This window comes from Aquarana catesbeiana, linkage group LG02 (genome assembly GCF_042186555.1).
Source record: "Aquarana catesbeiana isolate 2022-GZ linkage group LG02, ASM4218655v1, whole genome shotgun sequence".
NCBI lineage: Eukaryota > Metazoa > Chordata > Amphibia > Anura > Ranidae > Aquarana > Aquarana catesbeiana.
Window position 1 is genome coordinate 798,626,523 of NC_133325.1, and position 16,807 is coordinate 798,643,329.

Sequence of the window (16,807 nt, forward strand, 5' to 3'; positions counted from 1 at the left end):
GTCCCTGGTTATGGGGGTCACATATGAGAGGTCACTTTGTTGGGGGTCACATATGAGGGGTCCCTGGTTATGGGGGTCACATATGAGGGGTCCCCGGTTATGGGGGTCACATATGAGGGGTCCCTGGTTATGGGGGTCACATATGAGGGGTCCCTGGTTATGGGGGTCACATATGAGGGGTCCCCGGTTATGGGGGTCACATATGAGGGGTCCCTGGTTATGGGGGTCACATATGAGGGGTCCCTGGTTATGGGGGTCACATATGAGAGGTCACTTTGTTGGGGGTCACATATGAGGGGTCCCCGGTTATGGGGGTCACATATGAGGGGTCCCTGGTTATGGGGGTCACATATGAGGGGTCCCTGGTTATGGGGGTCACATATGAGGGGTCCCCGGTTATGGGGGTCACATATGAGGGGTCCCTGGTTATGGGGGTCACATTTGAGGGGTCCCCGGTTATGGGGGTCACATATGAGAGGTCACTTTGTTGGGGGTCACATATGAGGGGTCCCCGGTTATGGGGGTCACATATGAGGGGTCCCTGGTTATGGGGGTCACATATGAGGGGTCCCCAGTTATGGGGGTCACATATGAGGGGTCCCCGGTTATGGGGGTCACATATGAGGGGTCCCTGGTTATGGGGGTCACATATGAGGGGTCCCCAGTTATGGGGGTCACATATGAGGGGTCCCCAGTTATGGGGGTCACATATGAGGGGTCCCCGGTTATGGGGGTCACATATGAGGGGTCCCTGGTTATGGGGGTCACATATGAGGGGTCCCCGGCTATGGGGGTCACATATGAGGGGTCCCCGGTTATGGGGGTCACATATGAGGGGTCCCTGGTTATGGGGGTCACATATGAGGGGTCCCCGGTTATGGGGGTCACATATGAGGGGTCCCTGGTTATGGGGGTCACATATGAGGGGTCCCTGGTTATGGGGGTCACATATGAGGGGTCCCTGGTTATGGGGGTCACATATGAGAGGTCACTTTGTTGGGGGTCACATATGAGGGGTCCCTGGTTATGGGGGTCACATATGAGGGGTCCCCGGTTATGGGGGTCACATATGAGGGGTCCCTAGTTATGGGGGTCACATATGAGAGGTCACTTTGTTGGGGGTCACATATGAGGGGTCCCCGGTTATGGGGGTCACATATGAGGGGTCCCCGGTTATGGGGGTCACATATGAGGGGTCCCTGGTTATGGGGGTCACATATGAGGGGTCCCCGGTTATGGGGGTCACATATGAGGGGTCCCCGGTTATGGGGGTCACATATGAGGGGTCCCCGGTTATGGGGGTCACATATGAGGGGTCCCCGGTTATGGGGGTCACATATGAGGGGTCCCCAGTTATGGGGGTCACATATGAGGGGTCCCTGGTTATGGGGGTCACATATGAGAGGTCACTTTGTTGGGGGTCAGGTTTTAGCGGTAAGGTGGAGGTCGGGTTGTTATGTGAAGTCGGTTCACTGGGTTCCCCTCCTCCCCCCTCCGGTGTCCCGGTACCGTAGAGGAAGTCATAGGTCCGGCTGGCTCTGTAGGGGCCCAGCCCGGTCTGGGTGGTCAGGGTCCGGCTCATGCTCCTCCGTGGATCTCTCCGTACAGCGTCACCATGGAGACGGACCGCCGCCGCCGGTTCCCAGGGAGACGGAGTCACGTGAGGACGGGTGGGCGTGGCGGAAAGAAGACTACATCTCCCGGCATCCTGTGCGGCCTGAACTGAGAGGGGAGGAGCCCGGGGAGATGAGTAGAGGATATGGCTCCTTCTCCTCTCCTAGGTGATATCAGTGCAGAGTTCAGCTCTCAGCAGAGCCCGGTGTCTGGACAGGATGGAGACTGCTCTGTATTTCCGGGGTCACTGACCAGAAATCCCCCCTATAGGGGCCCCTGTGCATGCTGGGAGTTCAGACTTCACTGGCTGCATGCTTGTTCTGTAGTGACGTCAGCCTCAGGTGACAGGTTCTCTTTATAAGGGGACCCCTAATGACAATTCTGGGGTCACCAAGGACCCCGGATAACCAGAACAGGATATGTCATGTGTCCCCATTGGAAGATTTCTCTTTACTTCCTATTCTGGAGACACAACAGGAAGTGGGAGGAGATTCCGCCAAAATTAAAGTTCTGGTGTCCCCATTGGAAGGTTTCATCTCACCTGTTCTGGAGACAACTGTAACATTTTTGGACCCCCCCCTCACTTTCCACGCTGCATCCAGGGACTGATCACACAATGGGTCTATAGCAGGGCCCCCTGACGTCTTCATGTCCTCTGTGTCTTCCCCTGTCACTTCCTCTCCTCTGTGTCTTTCCGTGTCACCTCTTCCTGTCCTCTGTGTGTCTTCCCGTGTCACTTCCTGTCCTGTGTCTTCCCGTGTCACCTCTTCCTGTCCTCTCTGTGTCTTCCCCTGTCACTTCCTCTCCTCTGTGTCTTCCCGTGTCACCTTTTCCTGTCCTCTCTGTGTCTTCCCGTGTCACTTCCTGTCCTCTGTGTCTTCCCGTGTCACTTCCTGTCCTCTCTGTGTCCTCCTGTGTCACATCTTCCCATTCTCTCTGTCTACCTGTGTCACGTCTTCCCGTCCTCCCTGTGTATTCCCGTGTCACATCTTCCTGTTCCCGTCCTCTCTGTGTCTTCCCATGTCACGTCTTGCTGTCCTCTCTGTGTCTTCCCGTGTCATGTCTTCCTGTCCTCTCTGTGTCTTCCCGTGTCATGTCTTCCTGTCCTCTCTGTGTCTTCCCGTGTCATGTCTTCCTGTCCTCTCTGTGTCTTCCCGTGTCACTTCTTCCTGTCCTCTGCGTCTTCCCGTGTCACCTCTTTGTGTCCTGTGTCTTCCTGTGTCACATCTTCCTGTCCTCCTTGTGTCTTCCCGTCCTGTCTATGTCTTCCCGTGTCACTTCCTGTCCTCTGTGTCTTCCTGTGTCACCTCTTCCTGTCCTCTCTGTGTCTTCCCGTGTCACCTTTTCCTGTCCTCTCTGTGTCTTCCCGTGTCACCTTTTCCTGTCCTCTCTGTGTCTTCCCGTGTCACCTTTTCCTGTCCTCTCTGTGTCTTCCCGTGTCACCTTTTCCTGTCCTCTCTGTGTCTTTCCGTGTCACCTCTTCCTGTGCTCTCTGTGTCACTTCCTGTCCTCTGTGTCTTCCCGTGTCACGTCTTCCTGTCCTCTCTGTGTCTTCCCGTGTCACCTCTTCGTGTCCTGTGTCTTCCTGTGTCACGTCTTCCTGTCCTCCCTGTGTCTTCCTGTCCTCTCTGTGTCTTCCAGTGTCATTTCCTGTCCTCTGTGTCTTCCTGTGTCACCTCTTCGTGTCCTGTCTTCCCGTGTCACCTCTTCGTGTCCTCTCTGTCTTCCCGTGTCACCTCTTCGTGTCCTCTTTGTCTTTTCGTGTCACGTCTTCCCTGTGTCTTCCCGTCCTCTCTGTGTCTTCCCGTGTCAAGTCTTCCTGTCCTCTCTGTGTCTTCCCGTTCACTTCCTGTCACCTCTTCGTGTCCTCTCTGTCTTCCCGTGTCACCTCTTCGTGTCCTGTCTTCCCGTGTCACGTCTTCGTGTCCTCTGTGTCTTCCCGTGTCACTTTTTCCTGTCCTCTCTGTGTCTTCCTGTGTCACGTCTTCCTGTCCTCTTTGTTTTCCCGTTTCACGTCTTCCTATCCTCTCTGTGTCTTCCCATTTCACGTCTTCCTATCCTCTCTGTGTCTTCCTGTGTCACTTCCTGTCCTCTGTCTTCCCATGTCACCTCTTCAAATCCTCTCTGTCTTCCCGTGTCACGTCTTTGTGTCCTCTGTGTCTTCCCGTGTCACTTCTTCCTGTCCCTGTGTCTTCCCGTGTTACGTCTTCCTGTCCTCTCTGTGTCTTCCCGTGTCACGTCTTCCTGTCCTCTCTGTGTCTTCCAATTTCACGTTTTCCTGTCCTCTCTGTGTCTTCCCGTGTCATGTCTTCCTGTCCTCTCTGTGTCTTACCGTGTCACATCTTCCTGTCCTCTCTTGGTCTTCCTGTGTCACGTCTGCCTGTCCTCTCTGTGTCTTCCCGTGTCACCTCTTCCTGTCCTCTGTGTCTTCCCGTGTCATGTCTTCCTGTCCTCTCTGTGTCTTCCCGTGTCACGTCTTCCTGTCCTCTCTGTGTCTTCCCATTTCACGTTTTCCTGTCCTCTCTGTGTCTTACCGTGTCACATCTTCCTGTCCTCTCTTGGTCTTCCCGTTTCACGTCTTCCTGTCCTCTCTAGGTCTTCCTGTGTCACGTCTGCCTGTCCTCTGTGTCTTTCCGTGTCACTTCCTGTCCTCTGTGTCTTCCCGTGTCACGTCTTTGTGTCCTGTCTTCCCGTGTCACGTTTTGTGTCCTGTCTTCCGTGTCACGTCTTTGTGTCCTCTCTGTCTTCCCGTGTCACGTCTTCGTGTCCTCTCTGTCTTCCCGTGTCACGTCTTCATGTTCTGTCTTCCCATGTCACTTCTTCCTGTCCTCTGTGTCTTCCCGTTTCATGTCTTCCTATCCTCTCTGTGTCTTCCCGTGTCACCTCTTCCTGTCCTCTCTGTGTCTTCCCGTGTCACCTCTTCCTGTCCTCTCTGTGTCTTCCCATGTCACCTCTTCCTGTCCTCTCTGTGTCTTCCCGTGTCACCTCTTCCTGTCCTCTCTGTGTCACCTCTTCCTGTCCTCTCTGTGTCTTCCCATGTCACCTCTTCCTGTTCCCGTCCTCTGTGTCTTCCCGTGTCACGTCTTGCTGTCCTCTCTGTGTCTTCCCGCATCACTTCCTGTCCTCTGTGTCTTCCCGTGTCACCTCTTCCTGTCCTCTCTGTGTCTTCCTGTGTCACGTCTTCCCGTCCTCTCTGTGTCTTCCTGTGTCACGTCTTCCCGTTCTCTCTGTGTATTCCCGTGTCACGTCTTCCTGTTCCCGTCCTCTCTGTGTCTTCCCGTGTCACGTCTTCCTGTTCCCGTCCTCTCTGTGTCTTCCCGTGTCACCTCTTCGTGTCCTCTCTGTCTTCCCGTGTCACCTCTTCGTGTCCTCTTTGTCTTCCCGTGTCAAGTCTTCCTGTCCTCGCTGTGTCTTCCCGTGTCACTTCCTGTCCTCGCTGTGTCTTCCTGTGTCACTTCCTGTCCTCGCTGTGTCTTCCCGTGTCACTTCCTGTCCTCTGTGTCTTCCCGTGTCACCTCTTCGTGTCCTCTCTGTCTTCACGTGTCACCTCTTCGTGTCCTGTCTTCCCGTGTCACCTCTTCGTGTCCTCTCCATGTCTTCCCGTGTCACTTTTTCCTGTCCTCTGTGTCTTCCCGTTTCACGTCTTCCTATCCTCTCTGTGTCTTCCCGTGTCACTTCCTGTCCTCTGTGTCTTCCCGTGTCATTTCCTGTCCTCTGTCTTCCCGTGTCACTTCCTGTCCTCTGTGTCTTCCCATGTCACCTCTTCGTGTCCTCTCTGTGTCTTCCCGTGTCACTTCTTGCTATCCTCTTTGTGTCTTCCCGTGTCACCTCTTCCTGTCCTCTGTGTCTTCCTGTTTCACGCCTTCCTATCCTCTCTGTGTCTTCCCGTGTCACTTCTTCCTATCCTCTCTGTGTCTTCCCGTGTCACGTCTTTGTGTCCTCTCTGTGTCTTCCCGTGTCACTTCTTCCTATCCTCTCTGTGTCTTCCCGTGTCACGTCTTTGTGTCCTCTCTGTGTCTTCCTGTGTCACCTCTTCCTGTCCTCTGTGTCTTCCTGTTTCACGTCTTTCTGTCCTCTCTGTGTCTTCCCGTTTCACATCTTCCTGCCCTCTCTGTGTCTTCCCGTGTCACGTCTTTGTGTGCAGCCTCTCACCTGTCCTCTCTCTATAGCACTTACCCATACAGCCTCTCACCTAATAAAGTGGAAAGAATTTGGAACTTTATATGAGGCCACTGAAGTAATTATCAGAGGTACCTCCATCCCGGATTTTGCGCAGAAAAAAAAAAGAGAGGGAAGGGTTTGGGACTTTGTGTGAAGCAGCTGGAGAGCAAGGAGACACTGTAGGTTATGAAAATGACTTTTATTCCATGGATACAACATAAGGTACAATACATCAACGGCACAGATACACATTGCAACCTGCGAGCCTTCTGAAGTGAAGTTGCATATTTTAAAGCAGTATAAATAGGTAAACATAAAATACAATTGCATATGACATCCCGTACATTAAAAATTATCACTGCCTGTAAACAAGTAGTAGCAGTATTAATAGCTCGACCAACTGGATGTATAACTATGATTGTTGCATCTTTAGCTCGACGCGTTTCGTGACTATCCCTCACTCATCAGGAGCAGACACTGTGGGGATGTCTAGAAGATTGAAAGGTGAACAGTAAATACACTGAACACACCAAAAGAAGGGGGAGGGGGAATGATAGAACATTCACCCATACTTACAGCTTACCAATGAGCACGGGGTGCGGCGGTGGATGCCAGGGCAAAGCTGCGGACAATTGTCTCCCCCGGGAGCAGAGGCAGCAAAAACAGTCGCAAGGCGATGTTATTGATGTGCCTAGACATTGAATAAATGAGTGAAAAGATAAAGGTAATAAAACTGCAAACTGGAAAATGGGGGAAATGAAAGATGAAGATTACCTCTGATGTGGGTGTAAAAATGTATGCGATAGCCACGCATGGTAGCCCAGAGAACACCAGTCCAAACAGAGAATGCCCGTTCAAACAGTAGGAGTGTGGATACGCCCCTGTAGCCACCGTTTGCCTCCAACGTCATGCCGGCAGATGTGGGAGAGAGGGAAGGCGTCAACCTGAGTGACAACCGCCCGGCGAATGGCGCCAAACACATTCCCTCATCCATAATGCCGGATATACATCTCAGAAAGCCCACGCACCGATGTCGGCCGGATCGACGTCATGTGCCCGGGACTGGGGGCATGGCGTTGACGCGCAGAGGAACACCCACCCAACTCCTCCACTAATAGGGAGGGAGGGAGGGGGGATCCAAAATACGCATCGCAACACCGGCAGATATGGAAGAGAGGGGAGGCGTCAACCTGAGCGATAACCGCCCAGCGAATGGCGCCAAACACACTCACCTGTCCATAGTGCCAAAACACCAGCCTCTCACCTTTCCTCTCTCTATAGCACTTACCCATGCAGACTTTCACCTATCCTCTCCTTATAGCACTCACCTGTGCAGCCTCTCACCTGTCCTATCTTTATAGTACTTACCTGTTCAGCCTCTCACCTGTCCTCTATAGCACCCACCTGTGCTCTCTCTATAGTACTTACCTGTGCAGCCTCTCACCTGTCCTCTCTCTCTATAGTACTTACCCGTGCAGACTGTCACCTGTCCTCTCCTTATAGTACTTACCTGTGCAGCCTCTCACTACAGCACTTACCTGTCCTCTCTCTATAGCACCCACCTGTGCAGCCTCTCAGCTGTCCTCTCTCTATAGTACTTACCTGTGCAGCCTCTCACCTGTCCTCTTTATATAGTACTTACCTGTGCAGCCTCTCACTACAGAACTTACCTGTTCAGCCTCTCACCTGTCCTCTCTCTATAGCACCCACCTGTGCAGCCTCTCACCTGTCCTCTCTCTATAGTACTTACCTGTGCAGCCTCTCACCTGTCCTCTCTCTATAGTACTTACCTGTGCAGCCTCTCACTACAGCACCTACCTGTTCAGCTTCTCACCTGTCCTCTATAGCACCCACCTGTGTAGCCTCTCAGCTGTCCTCTCTCTATTGTACTTACCTGTGCAGCCTCTCACCTGTCCTCTCTCTATAGAGAGTACGTACCTGTGCAGCCTCTCACCTGTCCTCTCTCTCTATAGAGAGTACGTACCTGTGCAGCCTCTCACCTGTCCTCTCTCTCTATAGAGAGTACGTACCTGTGCAGCCTCTCACCTGTCCTCTCTCTCTATAGAGAGTACGTACCTGTGCAGCCTCTCACCTGTCCTCTCTCTATAGAGAGTACTTACCTGTGCAGCCTCCCAGCTTTCTTCTCTCTACAGTAGTTACCTGTGCAGCCTCTCACCTGTCCTCTCTCTATAGTACTTACCTGTGCAGCCTCTCAGCTGTTCTCTATAGTACTTACCTGTGCAGCCTCTCACCTGTCCTCTCTCTATAGTACTTACCTGTGCAGCCTCTCAGCTGTTCTCTATAGTACTTACTTGTGCAGCCTCTCACCTGTCCTGTCTCTATAGTACTTACCTGTGCAGCCTCTCACCTCTCTCTATAGCACTTACCCGTGCAGACTCTCACCTGTCCTCTCCTTATAGCGTTCACCTGTGCAGCCTTTCACCCGTCCTCTCTCTATATAGCAGTTACCTGTTCAGCCTCTCACCTGTCCTCTCTCTATAGTACTTACCTGTGCAGCCTCTCAGCTGTCCTCTCTCTATAGTACTTACCTGTGCAGCCTCTCAGCTGTCCTCTCTCTATAGTACTTACCTGTGCAGCCTTTCACCTGTCCTCCCTCTATAGCATTTACCTGTGTAGCCTCTCACCTGTCCTCTCTCTATAGCACTTACCTGTGCAGCCTCTCACCTGTCTCTATAGTACTTAGCTGTGCAGCCTCTCACCTGTCCACTCTCTATAACACCCACCTGTGCAGCCTCTCACCTGTCCTTTCTCTATAGAAGCCACCAGAGCTGCCTATCATTTGTCCTCTTTCTATAATGCCCACCTGTGCAACCTCTCACCTGTCCTCTCCCTATAGCACTTACCTGTGTAACCTTTCACTTGTCCTCTGTCTATAGAGCCCACCTGTCCTTTCTCTATAACACCTACCTGAGCATCTTATCACCTGTTCTCTCTCTATAAAGCCCACCTGTGCAGCCTCTCAGCTGTCCTCTCCTTATAGCACTCACCCGTCCTCTCTCTATATAGCACTTACCTGTGCAGCCTCTCACCTGTCCTCTCTCTATATAGCACTTACCTGTGCAGCCTTTTACCTGTCCTCTCTCTATATATAGTACTTACATATGCAGCCTCTCACCTGTCCTCTCTCTAAAGTACTTAACTGTGCAGCCTTTCACCTGTCCTCTCTCTATAGTACTCACCTGTGCAGCCTCTCACCTGTCCTCTCTCTCTCTATAGTACTTACCTGTGCAGCCTCTCACCTGTCCCCTCTATAGCACTTACCTGTGCAGCCTCTAACCTGTCCTCTCTCTATAGCACTTACCTGTCCTCTCTCTAAAGGACTTACCTGTGCAGTCTCTCACCTGTCCTCTCTTTATAGTACTCACCTGTGCAGCCTCCCACGTGTCCTCTCTCTATAATGCTCACCTGTGCAGCCTCTCACATGTCTTCTTTCTATAATGCTTACCTGTGCAGCCTCTCACCTAACCTCTCTCTATAGCACCTACCTGTGCAGCCTCTCTCCTAACCTCTCTCTACAACACCCACCTGTGCAGCCTCTCACCTTTCATCTCTCTATAGCACTTATCTGTGCAGCCTCTCACCTGGCTGACTTCCCTCCCTCCCGCCTGTCTGATCTCACACCTGCCTCTCTCAGCGCCTCCGCTCACAGCCTGTGTCCCCGGGGGGGCTCCTGAATTATTTATTACACATTGTAGATGAAGGCAGCCTGTGGTTGAGGATGTGATACGCCTCACAGCTCGTCTCTCTCCGGAAAAAGCGCAATGTGTCTGGGATGGGAGGAATCCTCGCCAAGGAAGTGGCCGAGGCGCACACCTATCCAGGTAAGTCCTGTTATTGTCAGACGGGGGGTGGGTAGGGGTGTCACCTCCTGTGTCCTCCGAATTATTCCCCAAGGAGAACCGGCGGAGCGTCGCTCATCCCATCAGCTAATCAGGTTCATGGGGTCATTTGTGGTCAGGCTAATGGAAGGTGGTTTCTGATTGGTTACCACACGTCCACTTTTGCTCAATGCATTAAAAGGAAAACAAAGCCATTGCTTGAAGCCAAAGAATCAGACAGGCATTGTGGGAAAGTCTTCGCTGCGTCTGTTGCATTATAATGGATTATTTACATGCGCCTATTAAAATCTTTGAAAATGAGTGCTGATTGGGAGGACCGGCCTTTACTATGGAAGCAGGGTCAGATTCCGCATCCTAATAATTGTCACAAAGTCAGGGGGAAAAAATCCAACATTTTACAGTTGTCACCGGAACAGGAAATGAGGGGAAATCTTCCAATGGGGACACTTGTTCCACTAAAAAGGGGATTTTCTCTCACTTCCTGTTGTATCTCCAGGGCAGGAAGTGAAGGGAAATATCCCCTTTGGGGCACAGGCAGTGGTTCAATCCATCCAGCAAAGTTTGGGCATATTTTAAATCCTCCCTCCGGCCTCACCTTCAGAGCACCAGCTCCTCCCCCTGGACTGAAATGACCTCCTTGGATTTCACTGCACACTGTGAGCTTTTCACAATGTGCATTAGAAGCTGCAGAAAGTCAGCTAGAGCCCCACCCCATTTCCTGGCTGGAGGACACAGCATCATCTCGCCCCTTTCCTACCTAGCCTGACTGTCCCTAGCCACGCCCCGCCCCCAGCCTGACTGTCCCTAGCCCCGCCCCTTTCACTCAGTTCTCTCAATCCACCTTTCTATTTTCATTATTACCTTTATTATAGACTATTCTGATGTCATCACTGGGTTTCTGTGCTTCTCTATGCAATGCAGGCACGTCATTGCTGGTGGGAGGAGCCAGTAGGGTGCTGTACATGGCTCAATTTTCACCTGAGTGACCAGAATCATGGCAAATGGCGGGACGCAATCGTGGCAAATCGTAACACGCAACGCTTGTTGCTCAAAAAGGAGCAGGAGCTTCTTTTGAGCGACAGCATCGCCCGCAGCCCGTTAAGAAGTAATGGCATTGCACAAGCGTCCCGCGATTTGCCGCTATTTAGAATCGCCCTCAAAATTCAAGTCGCTCATTTGCGAAGGGAGCCTGAGACCTGATGCAAGCAGTGGGCTGGCCCTTGGGAGGAGTTATGCAAATCAGCGGAGGCCGCCCCTCTAATCTCCATGGGTCGGCCCCTAATCTCCATGCGGGGCGCCAGACGCATAGAGTTCTACAAGGTTTTTGTTCTTTTGAAGCACATGATTAGAGCCGGAGGCTCTAATTTGGCTTCAAAAAGGTTGGGCTCGAGGGGGGGGGAGGGGAGAGCATTGCGCCCAAAGCCCACCCAATTGTGACACTAGCGAACCAACTTTTGCTATTGTCTTCCTACTTCTCCTGGCCAATCAGGACAGGAAGCCGGTCCTAAGACCGGATTGGCCGGGAGGAGAAACGACCGGATTGGCCGGGAGGAGAAACGACCGGATTGGCCAGGAGGAGAAGCCAGGGAAGCTGCCAGCGACCTGGATGGGGAAAGTGCAGGGCTGGTGAGCGTGCGGGGCTGGCAAGGGGAGGGGGCGGGGAGGTTTGCCGCCACCCCCCCCCACCCCAAAAATGGAGCACCAGCCGCCACTGATGCAAATATGAAAATACTTTGATGGGTGGAAGTGGGATTCATTAGACAGACTGCATTTGGATGAAGACCGCGCTAGGTAACGCCCACATGTGACACAGAGCCCCCATGATTGGGAGGCCTGAAATCCAATGAATGAAAAGGGCGGGGCCAGGGACACTCAGGCTGGCGAGGAGGCGGGACTCTATCTGACTTGTTGCAGCTTCTAATGCACATGGTGAGAAGCTCACAGTGTGCAGTGAAATCAGAGGAAGCCATTTCAGTCCGCGAGAAAAGCCGGTATACCCGTGCAAGACTAAAGGGGGGGGGGGGGGGGCCCTGCACTGAAAATTATTGGGCACAATGTAACTTCTCATGCTATGATGATACTTATGTGCCTGGTTGGTTCCCCTCATTTAGCAGACGGCGCACAATAGCCGGCGGCTGGTATCGTGTATCTGATGGAAACTCTCGGTTTCAATCTGTCATCATCTATTGTACAATCTGAGCAGAGAGAAGACTCAGCCTGAGTACACCTTAAAGGTATATTACCCCCCCATTCCCAACAAAAGTGCCCAAACCACCATCTTGTAATGTGTTTCTCGGGGAAGAGGACCAGTCTAGCACAGGCGAGACACAGCAGGAGGTCGCAGCCCGACTTCTGGAAGCGGTGCTGGTTCCATCGCATCACACAGCGACCTGTCTCCCCTGGAACTGTGTAAATAAAGTCCCTCGCGCTATCAAAGTGAATAAATAATGGTGAATATATAGTATTCCAATAAACTGCGGCTAGACCTAAAGTGTATACAGTGCACTAAAATTAGTAAGAAGTGAAAAGGTGATCAGCGCAACTTATTAAAATAAAATACATTAATTAATAATAGGATTCAATCCACTGTGCAAATAATGCTAAGTACAAGATATATAATCTTTTATGCAAAAACAAAATAGTCTTGTGCGGAATATATCAGTGCAAATATAGATAAAGTGCGTGTCCGGTACTGGAAAATCAAGTAAATATTATAATCTGTATAGACGAGTAAATAACTAACCTATTCAGTCTCAACAATAAGGTTAAAAACGGCAGATCTGTAATTTAAACGGCGTTACAGGCGCCTCTTACATCGCTTCCGGGTTCTTTCGTGGTCCGGTCACTCCCTATGCATTACGACACGACACGTGACTTCATCAGGGGATCCTATTATTGTTGTAAGTGCCCATTTGGCTATTAATAAATCAGTGAGTTTATACTTTGTTGCACTATGGGAGATTCTTTTTCATCCCTTGTATATACCTGCTGTGGGTGAACGTCCGTATGCCCTGATCGGAAGCCATCATCTGGAATACAGCGCTTTTGAGAGGTATCAACCACCATCACTACATCCCGGCAAAGGCCCCCAGCTATACTTATCTCTGCAGCGATATACCATCTATACAGAGGTAAGAGTTTAGAGAGCACTGATTATATATCTTGCACTTAGCATTTGCACAGTGGATTGTATCCTATTATTAATGAATTTATTTTATTTCAATAAGTTGCGCTGGTCTCTTCTGGAACCAGCACCACCTCTGGGAGTAGGGCAGTGCAGTGGGTAAGCCCAGGTAGGAGCCATAATGACAAGTTCACTTTAAAGCCGAACCCCCCATACCCCCATTATGTAATGTTTCTCTATCGGGGTGGCACCACACACTGATGGGCCTTTTGGGTTCCCCCGGTCTGCTCTGGATCAGAGATGGATGAGAGGACTCCGTGATGGGGGGGGGGGGGGACCTGATGTGACGGACAACCACTCTGTGGGGGCAGGGACTTTGTGGTGATGAGGGGCTTCTGCTATATAGGGGGACTCTGATGTAATGAGGTGGGGGGGGGGGCTCTTGATCTGTGATTGGGCAGTCCCCTGATGTATAGGGAGGACTCTGATGTGAAAGAAGACTCTGGTGTAAGTGCTAGTTCACACCAGACGCAGCTCCGTTCAGTTCTGCATGCTTTTTTTTTTTCTGCACTAAAAATGCATGCACAGTGTTTTCCATGTATTCCAGTGGCTCTAGTTCACACCAGTGCGGAGTCAGTTGCAGTCAGTTTCCGCAACTGACTGTAGTGGTGCAGAAAAAACGGAATTGCATCTGGTGGGAACTGACCCTTAGGAGGGAGCTCTGATATGATGAGGACTCTGTGATGGGGGGGAACTCTGATGCATAGGGGGGAGTATGATGTGAAAAAGGACTCTGGTATGAACAGGGACCTCTGATAAAAGGAGGGGGGGCTCTGATATTCTGGAGGGCCTCTAACTCTGTGATGGGGGAGATTTTGTGGTGATGGAGGCCTCTGATGTGAAGGACAATTTTGATGAGAGGGGGGGGGTTTGGTGATGGGGACCTCTGATGTATGGGGAGACTATGACATGAAGGGGAGGGGGAAACTCTGATGTCATTGGGGCCTGTGTTGTGAAGTTGGACTCTGATGTGCAGGAGGGGGTTCTGATGTGATGGGGGACCTCTGACTGTGTGATTGGGGGGGGGGGGGCTTTGTGGAGATGGAAGACTGGTGGTGGTGACTCTGATGAGAAAGAGGACTCTGGTGTGAAGAGGGAACTCTGATACTCTGATATGATGGGACCTCTAATGTAAAAGATGAAGATGACTCTGGCCCTGTGATGGGGGGGGGGGGGGAGATGGAAGCCTCTTATGTATGGGGGGACTTTGATGGGTGCCTCTTATGTATAGGGGGACTCTGACATGTAGGGGGGAACTCTGATGTCATGGGGCCTGTGACGTGAAGGTGTGCAGGAAGGGTTTCTGAGGTGATGGGTGATGCTGATGTGATGGAAGGACTCTGATAAAGGGGGAGTTCTAATGTGATGGGGTGGCAGGGCTCTGGCTCACTGATGGTGGGGGGGGGGGGGCTGATGTATAGTGTGGAGTCTGATGTGAAAGAGAACTCTGGTGTGAAGAGGAAACTCTGATATGATGGAGACATGTGATGTGAATGAGGACTCTGATGAAAGGGGGGGTCTAATATTATGGAGGGCCTCTAACTCTAAGATGGGGTACTTTGTGATGGGGGGCCTCTGATGTACGGGGGGACTCTCACAATAAGGGGGGAAATCTGATATCATAGTAGCCTGTGACTCAAAGGAGGAGGTTCTGATATGACAGGGGCTTGTGACTTAAGGTGGCCTCTGATGTGGGGGGGCTCTGACTCTGTGATGGGGGTCTCGGTGGTGTTGTGGGGCACTGATTTATAGGGGGGAACATCGTGTGATAGGAAGACTCTGATGTGATAGGAGCCTCTGATGTGAAGGGGGGGTTTCAAATGTGGTGGGGGGACCTCTGATATACAGTATATGGGGTATTTGATGAGAGGACTCTGCCATGAAGGGGGATCTCTATCTAACATGGTTGTAGACTCTGAAGTGAACATGGGCTCTGATGTGGTGGTGGGGCCCGGGGGGGCCTTTGTATACGGGGGATTTGTTGTGATGAGAGGACTCTGGCATGAAGGAGGGAAATTGATTCGGAAAACCCCTTTTAAATGTGTTCTTCCCTTGAAAAAGTCAAATCTTTGTCCCATGAGCCTCTTTTACTTTAGCCCTGTAGATCCTTGAGCTTACAATCTAATCCCAGCAGTGGGTTTTGCCAGGTTGACTCTCTACGCCTGAACCAACGTACTCGGCAGTGAAGAGTTAATCGGAGACTCCATTAGCTGTGGGCACTGTGCCCGGGATCCTGGCATCCAGCGAGGAAAGTCTCATTACTGATAGGCAGCAGATGTCTCCCAGGAACAGAATCATTCAGCAGCCCACTCCGGCCCTCCCGAACTGCACAGCTGGCGGAGGGTGTTTGTGGGAGGGGCTGGCGCCTGTGACCACCAATGTTTGTAGTCTTGTTTAAAGGGCGGCCAGACACCTTTCTCGCGAACAGCGATGAGCAAAATTTAGTATTTCTTCTTCTAAAATTTCAGCAAAAATTGGGAGATATCGGCAAGAGTTTGCAGTTTTGGTGAAATACAGTGGAGTCAATGAGGAAAACCAAATAAAGTCAGTCCATTCCATAGAAATGGCAAAGTTTGTAATTTACCCTAAAAAAATCAAACCCTTATTAAGATATGAACATTTTGAGTTCTTATTGTAAAATTCTTAATAAAGAAACAACGTCACTTTCACATCAGGCTTCTTCCTGCGTTATGGTTTATGGTGGAGACATGTTAAGAGACCACCACCTTGACAAATGGAATGGACCTCAGCTGCTTTTACACTCATTTATATTTCAGAATAAACCCTGCCTTGTGTCTCCTTCTTGTATTGCAGCCTAACCAAGCTGTTTACATGCTGTTCAAAAATATTTGTGGCTATTGTCTCTCAGGTAATACACTCTCATTTCTATTTCAGGATAAAACCTTTCTGGTCTCCCCCCCCCCCCCCCCCTATATTTCAGTTTAACCAAACTGCTTGCATACTGTTCAGCCACTGCACAATATTTGTGACTATCGTTTTTCAGATAATACGCTCTCATTTCTATTTCAGGATAAACCCTTCTCTCTCTCTCTCTCTCTCTCTCTCTCTCTCTCTCTCTCTCGTATTGCAGCCTAACCAAGCTGCTAACATGCTGTCTGGCTACCGTGCAATATTAGTGGCTATTGTCGCTCAGACAATACACTCTAATGTTTATTTCAAGATAAAACCTCTCTGCCCCCCCACTATATTTTGGTATAACCAAGCTGTTTACAATATTAGTGACTATTGTTTCTTGGATAATACAATCTCATTTCTATTTCAGAATAAAACCCTGCTTTGTCGCTCCCTCTAAGATAGTGGCTCCCTCTACTGTCCAGCTACTGGGCTATATTGGTGGCTATTGTCTCTCATATAATACACTCTAATGTTTATTTCTAGATCAAACCTCTGTGGTCTTTCCCCCCTATTTCAGTCTAACCAAACTGCTTACATGCTGTCCAGCCACTGTACAATATGTGGCTATTGTCTCTCATACAATATGCTCTCATTTATTTTTCAGGATAAACCCTGCCTTTTCTCTCCCTTTTGTATTGCTGTGTAACCAAGCTGCTTGCATACTGCCCAGCCACTGTACAATATTTGTGGCTATTGTCTCTCGGATAATATGCTGTCTTTTACATTTCAGGATATACCCTGCCTTTATTGGCGCTCAAAATCAAAACTCCCACTGCTCACTGCTGGGTCTGAGGGCCACACTGCAAGCACCAAAGGGCCATATATGGTCCTCAGGCCATAGTTTGGGCACCATTGCTCTAATGTTGAGTTCAAGATGGAACCTTCCTGGTCTCTCCCCCTTATATTGTGGCCTAACCAGGCTGCTAACATGCTGTCCAGTTACTGCACAATATTTGTGGATATTAGTTTTCCAATAATACAATCTCATTTGTAGTTCAGAATAAAACCTGCCCTTTCACTCCCTCTTAAACAGTGGCTTAACCAAGATGCTTGCATAAAGTTCAGTCACTGT

The 16,807-nt window shown here is 50.6% G+C and overlaps 1 protein-coding gene across 1 annotated transcript in view; it reads right to left on the reverse strand.

Moving 5' to 3' along the window:
- CFAP91 (cilia and flagella associated protein 91) overlaps positions 1–1,664 on the reverse strand; it is a 57,579-nt gene extending 55,915 nt beyond the window's left edge. Inside the window, 1 exon segment of the mRNA XM_073617515.1 lies at positions 1,510–1,664. Within this exon segment, the coding sequence (XP_073473616.1) occupies positions 1,510–1,582 (73 nt within the window). The 5' untranslated portion in view covers positions 1,583–1,664.
- Between the last annotated feature and the right edge of the window lie 15,143 nt (positions 1,665–16,807).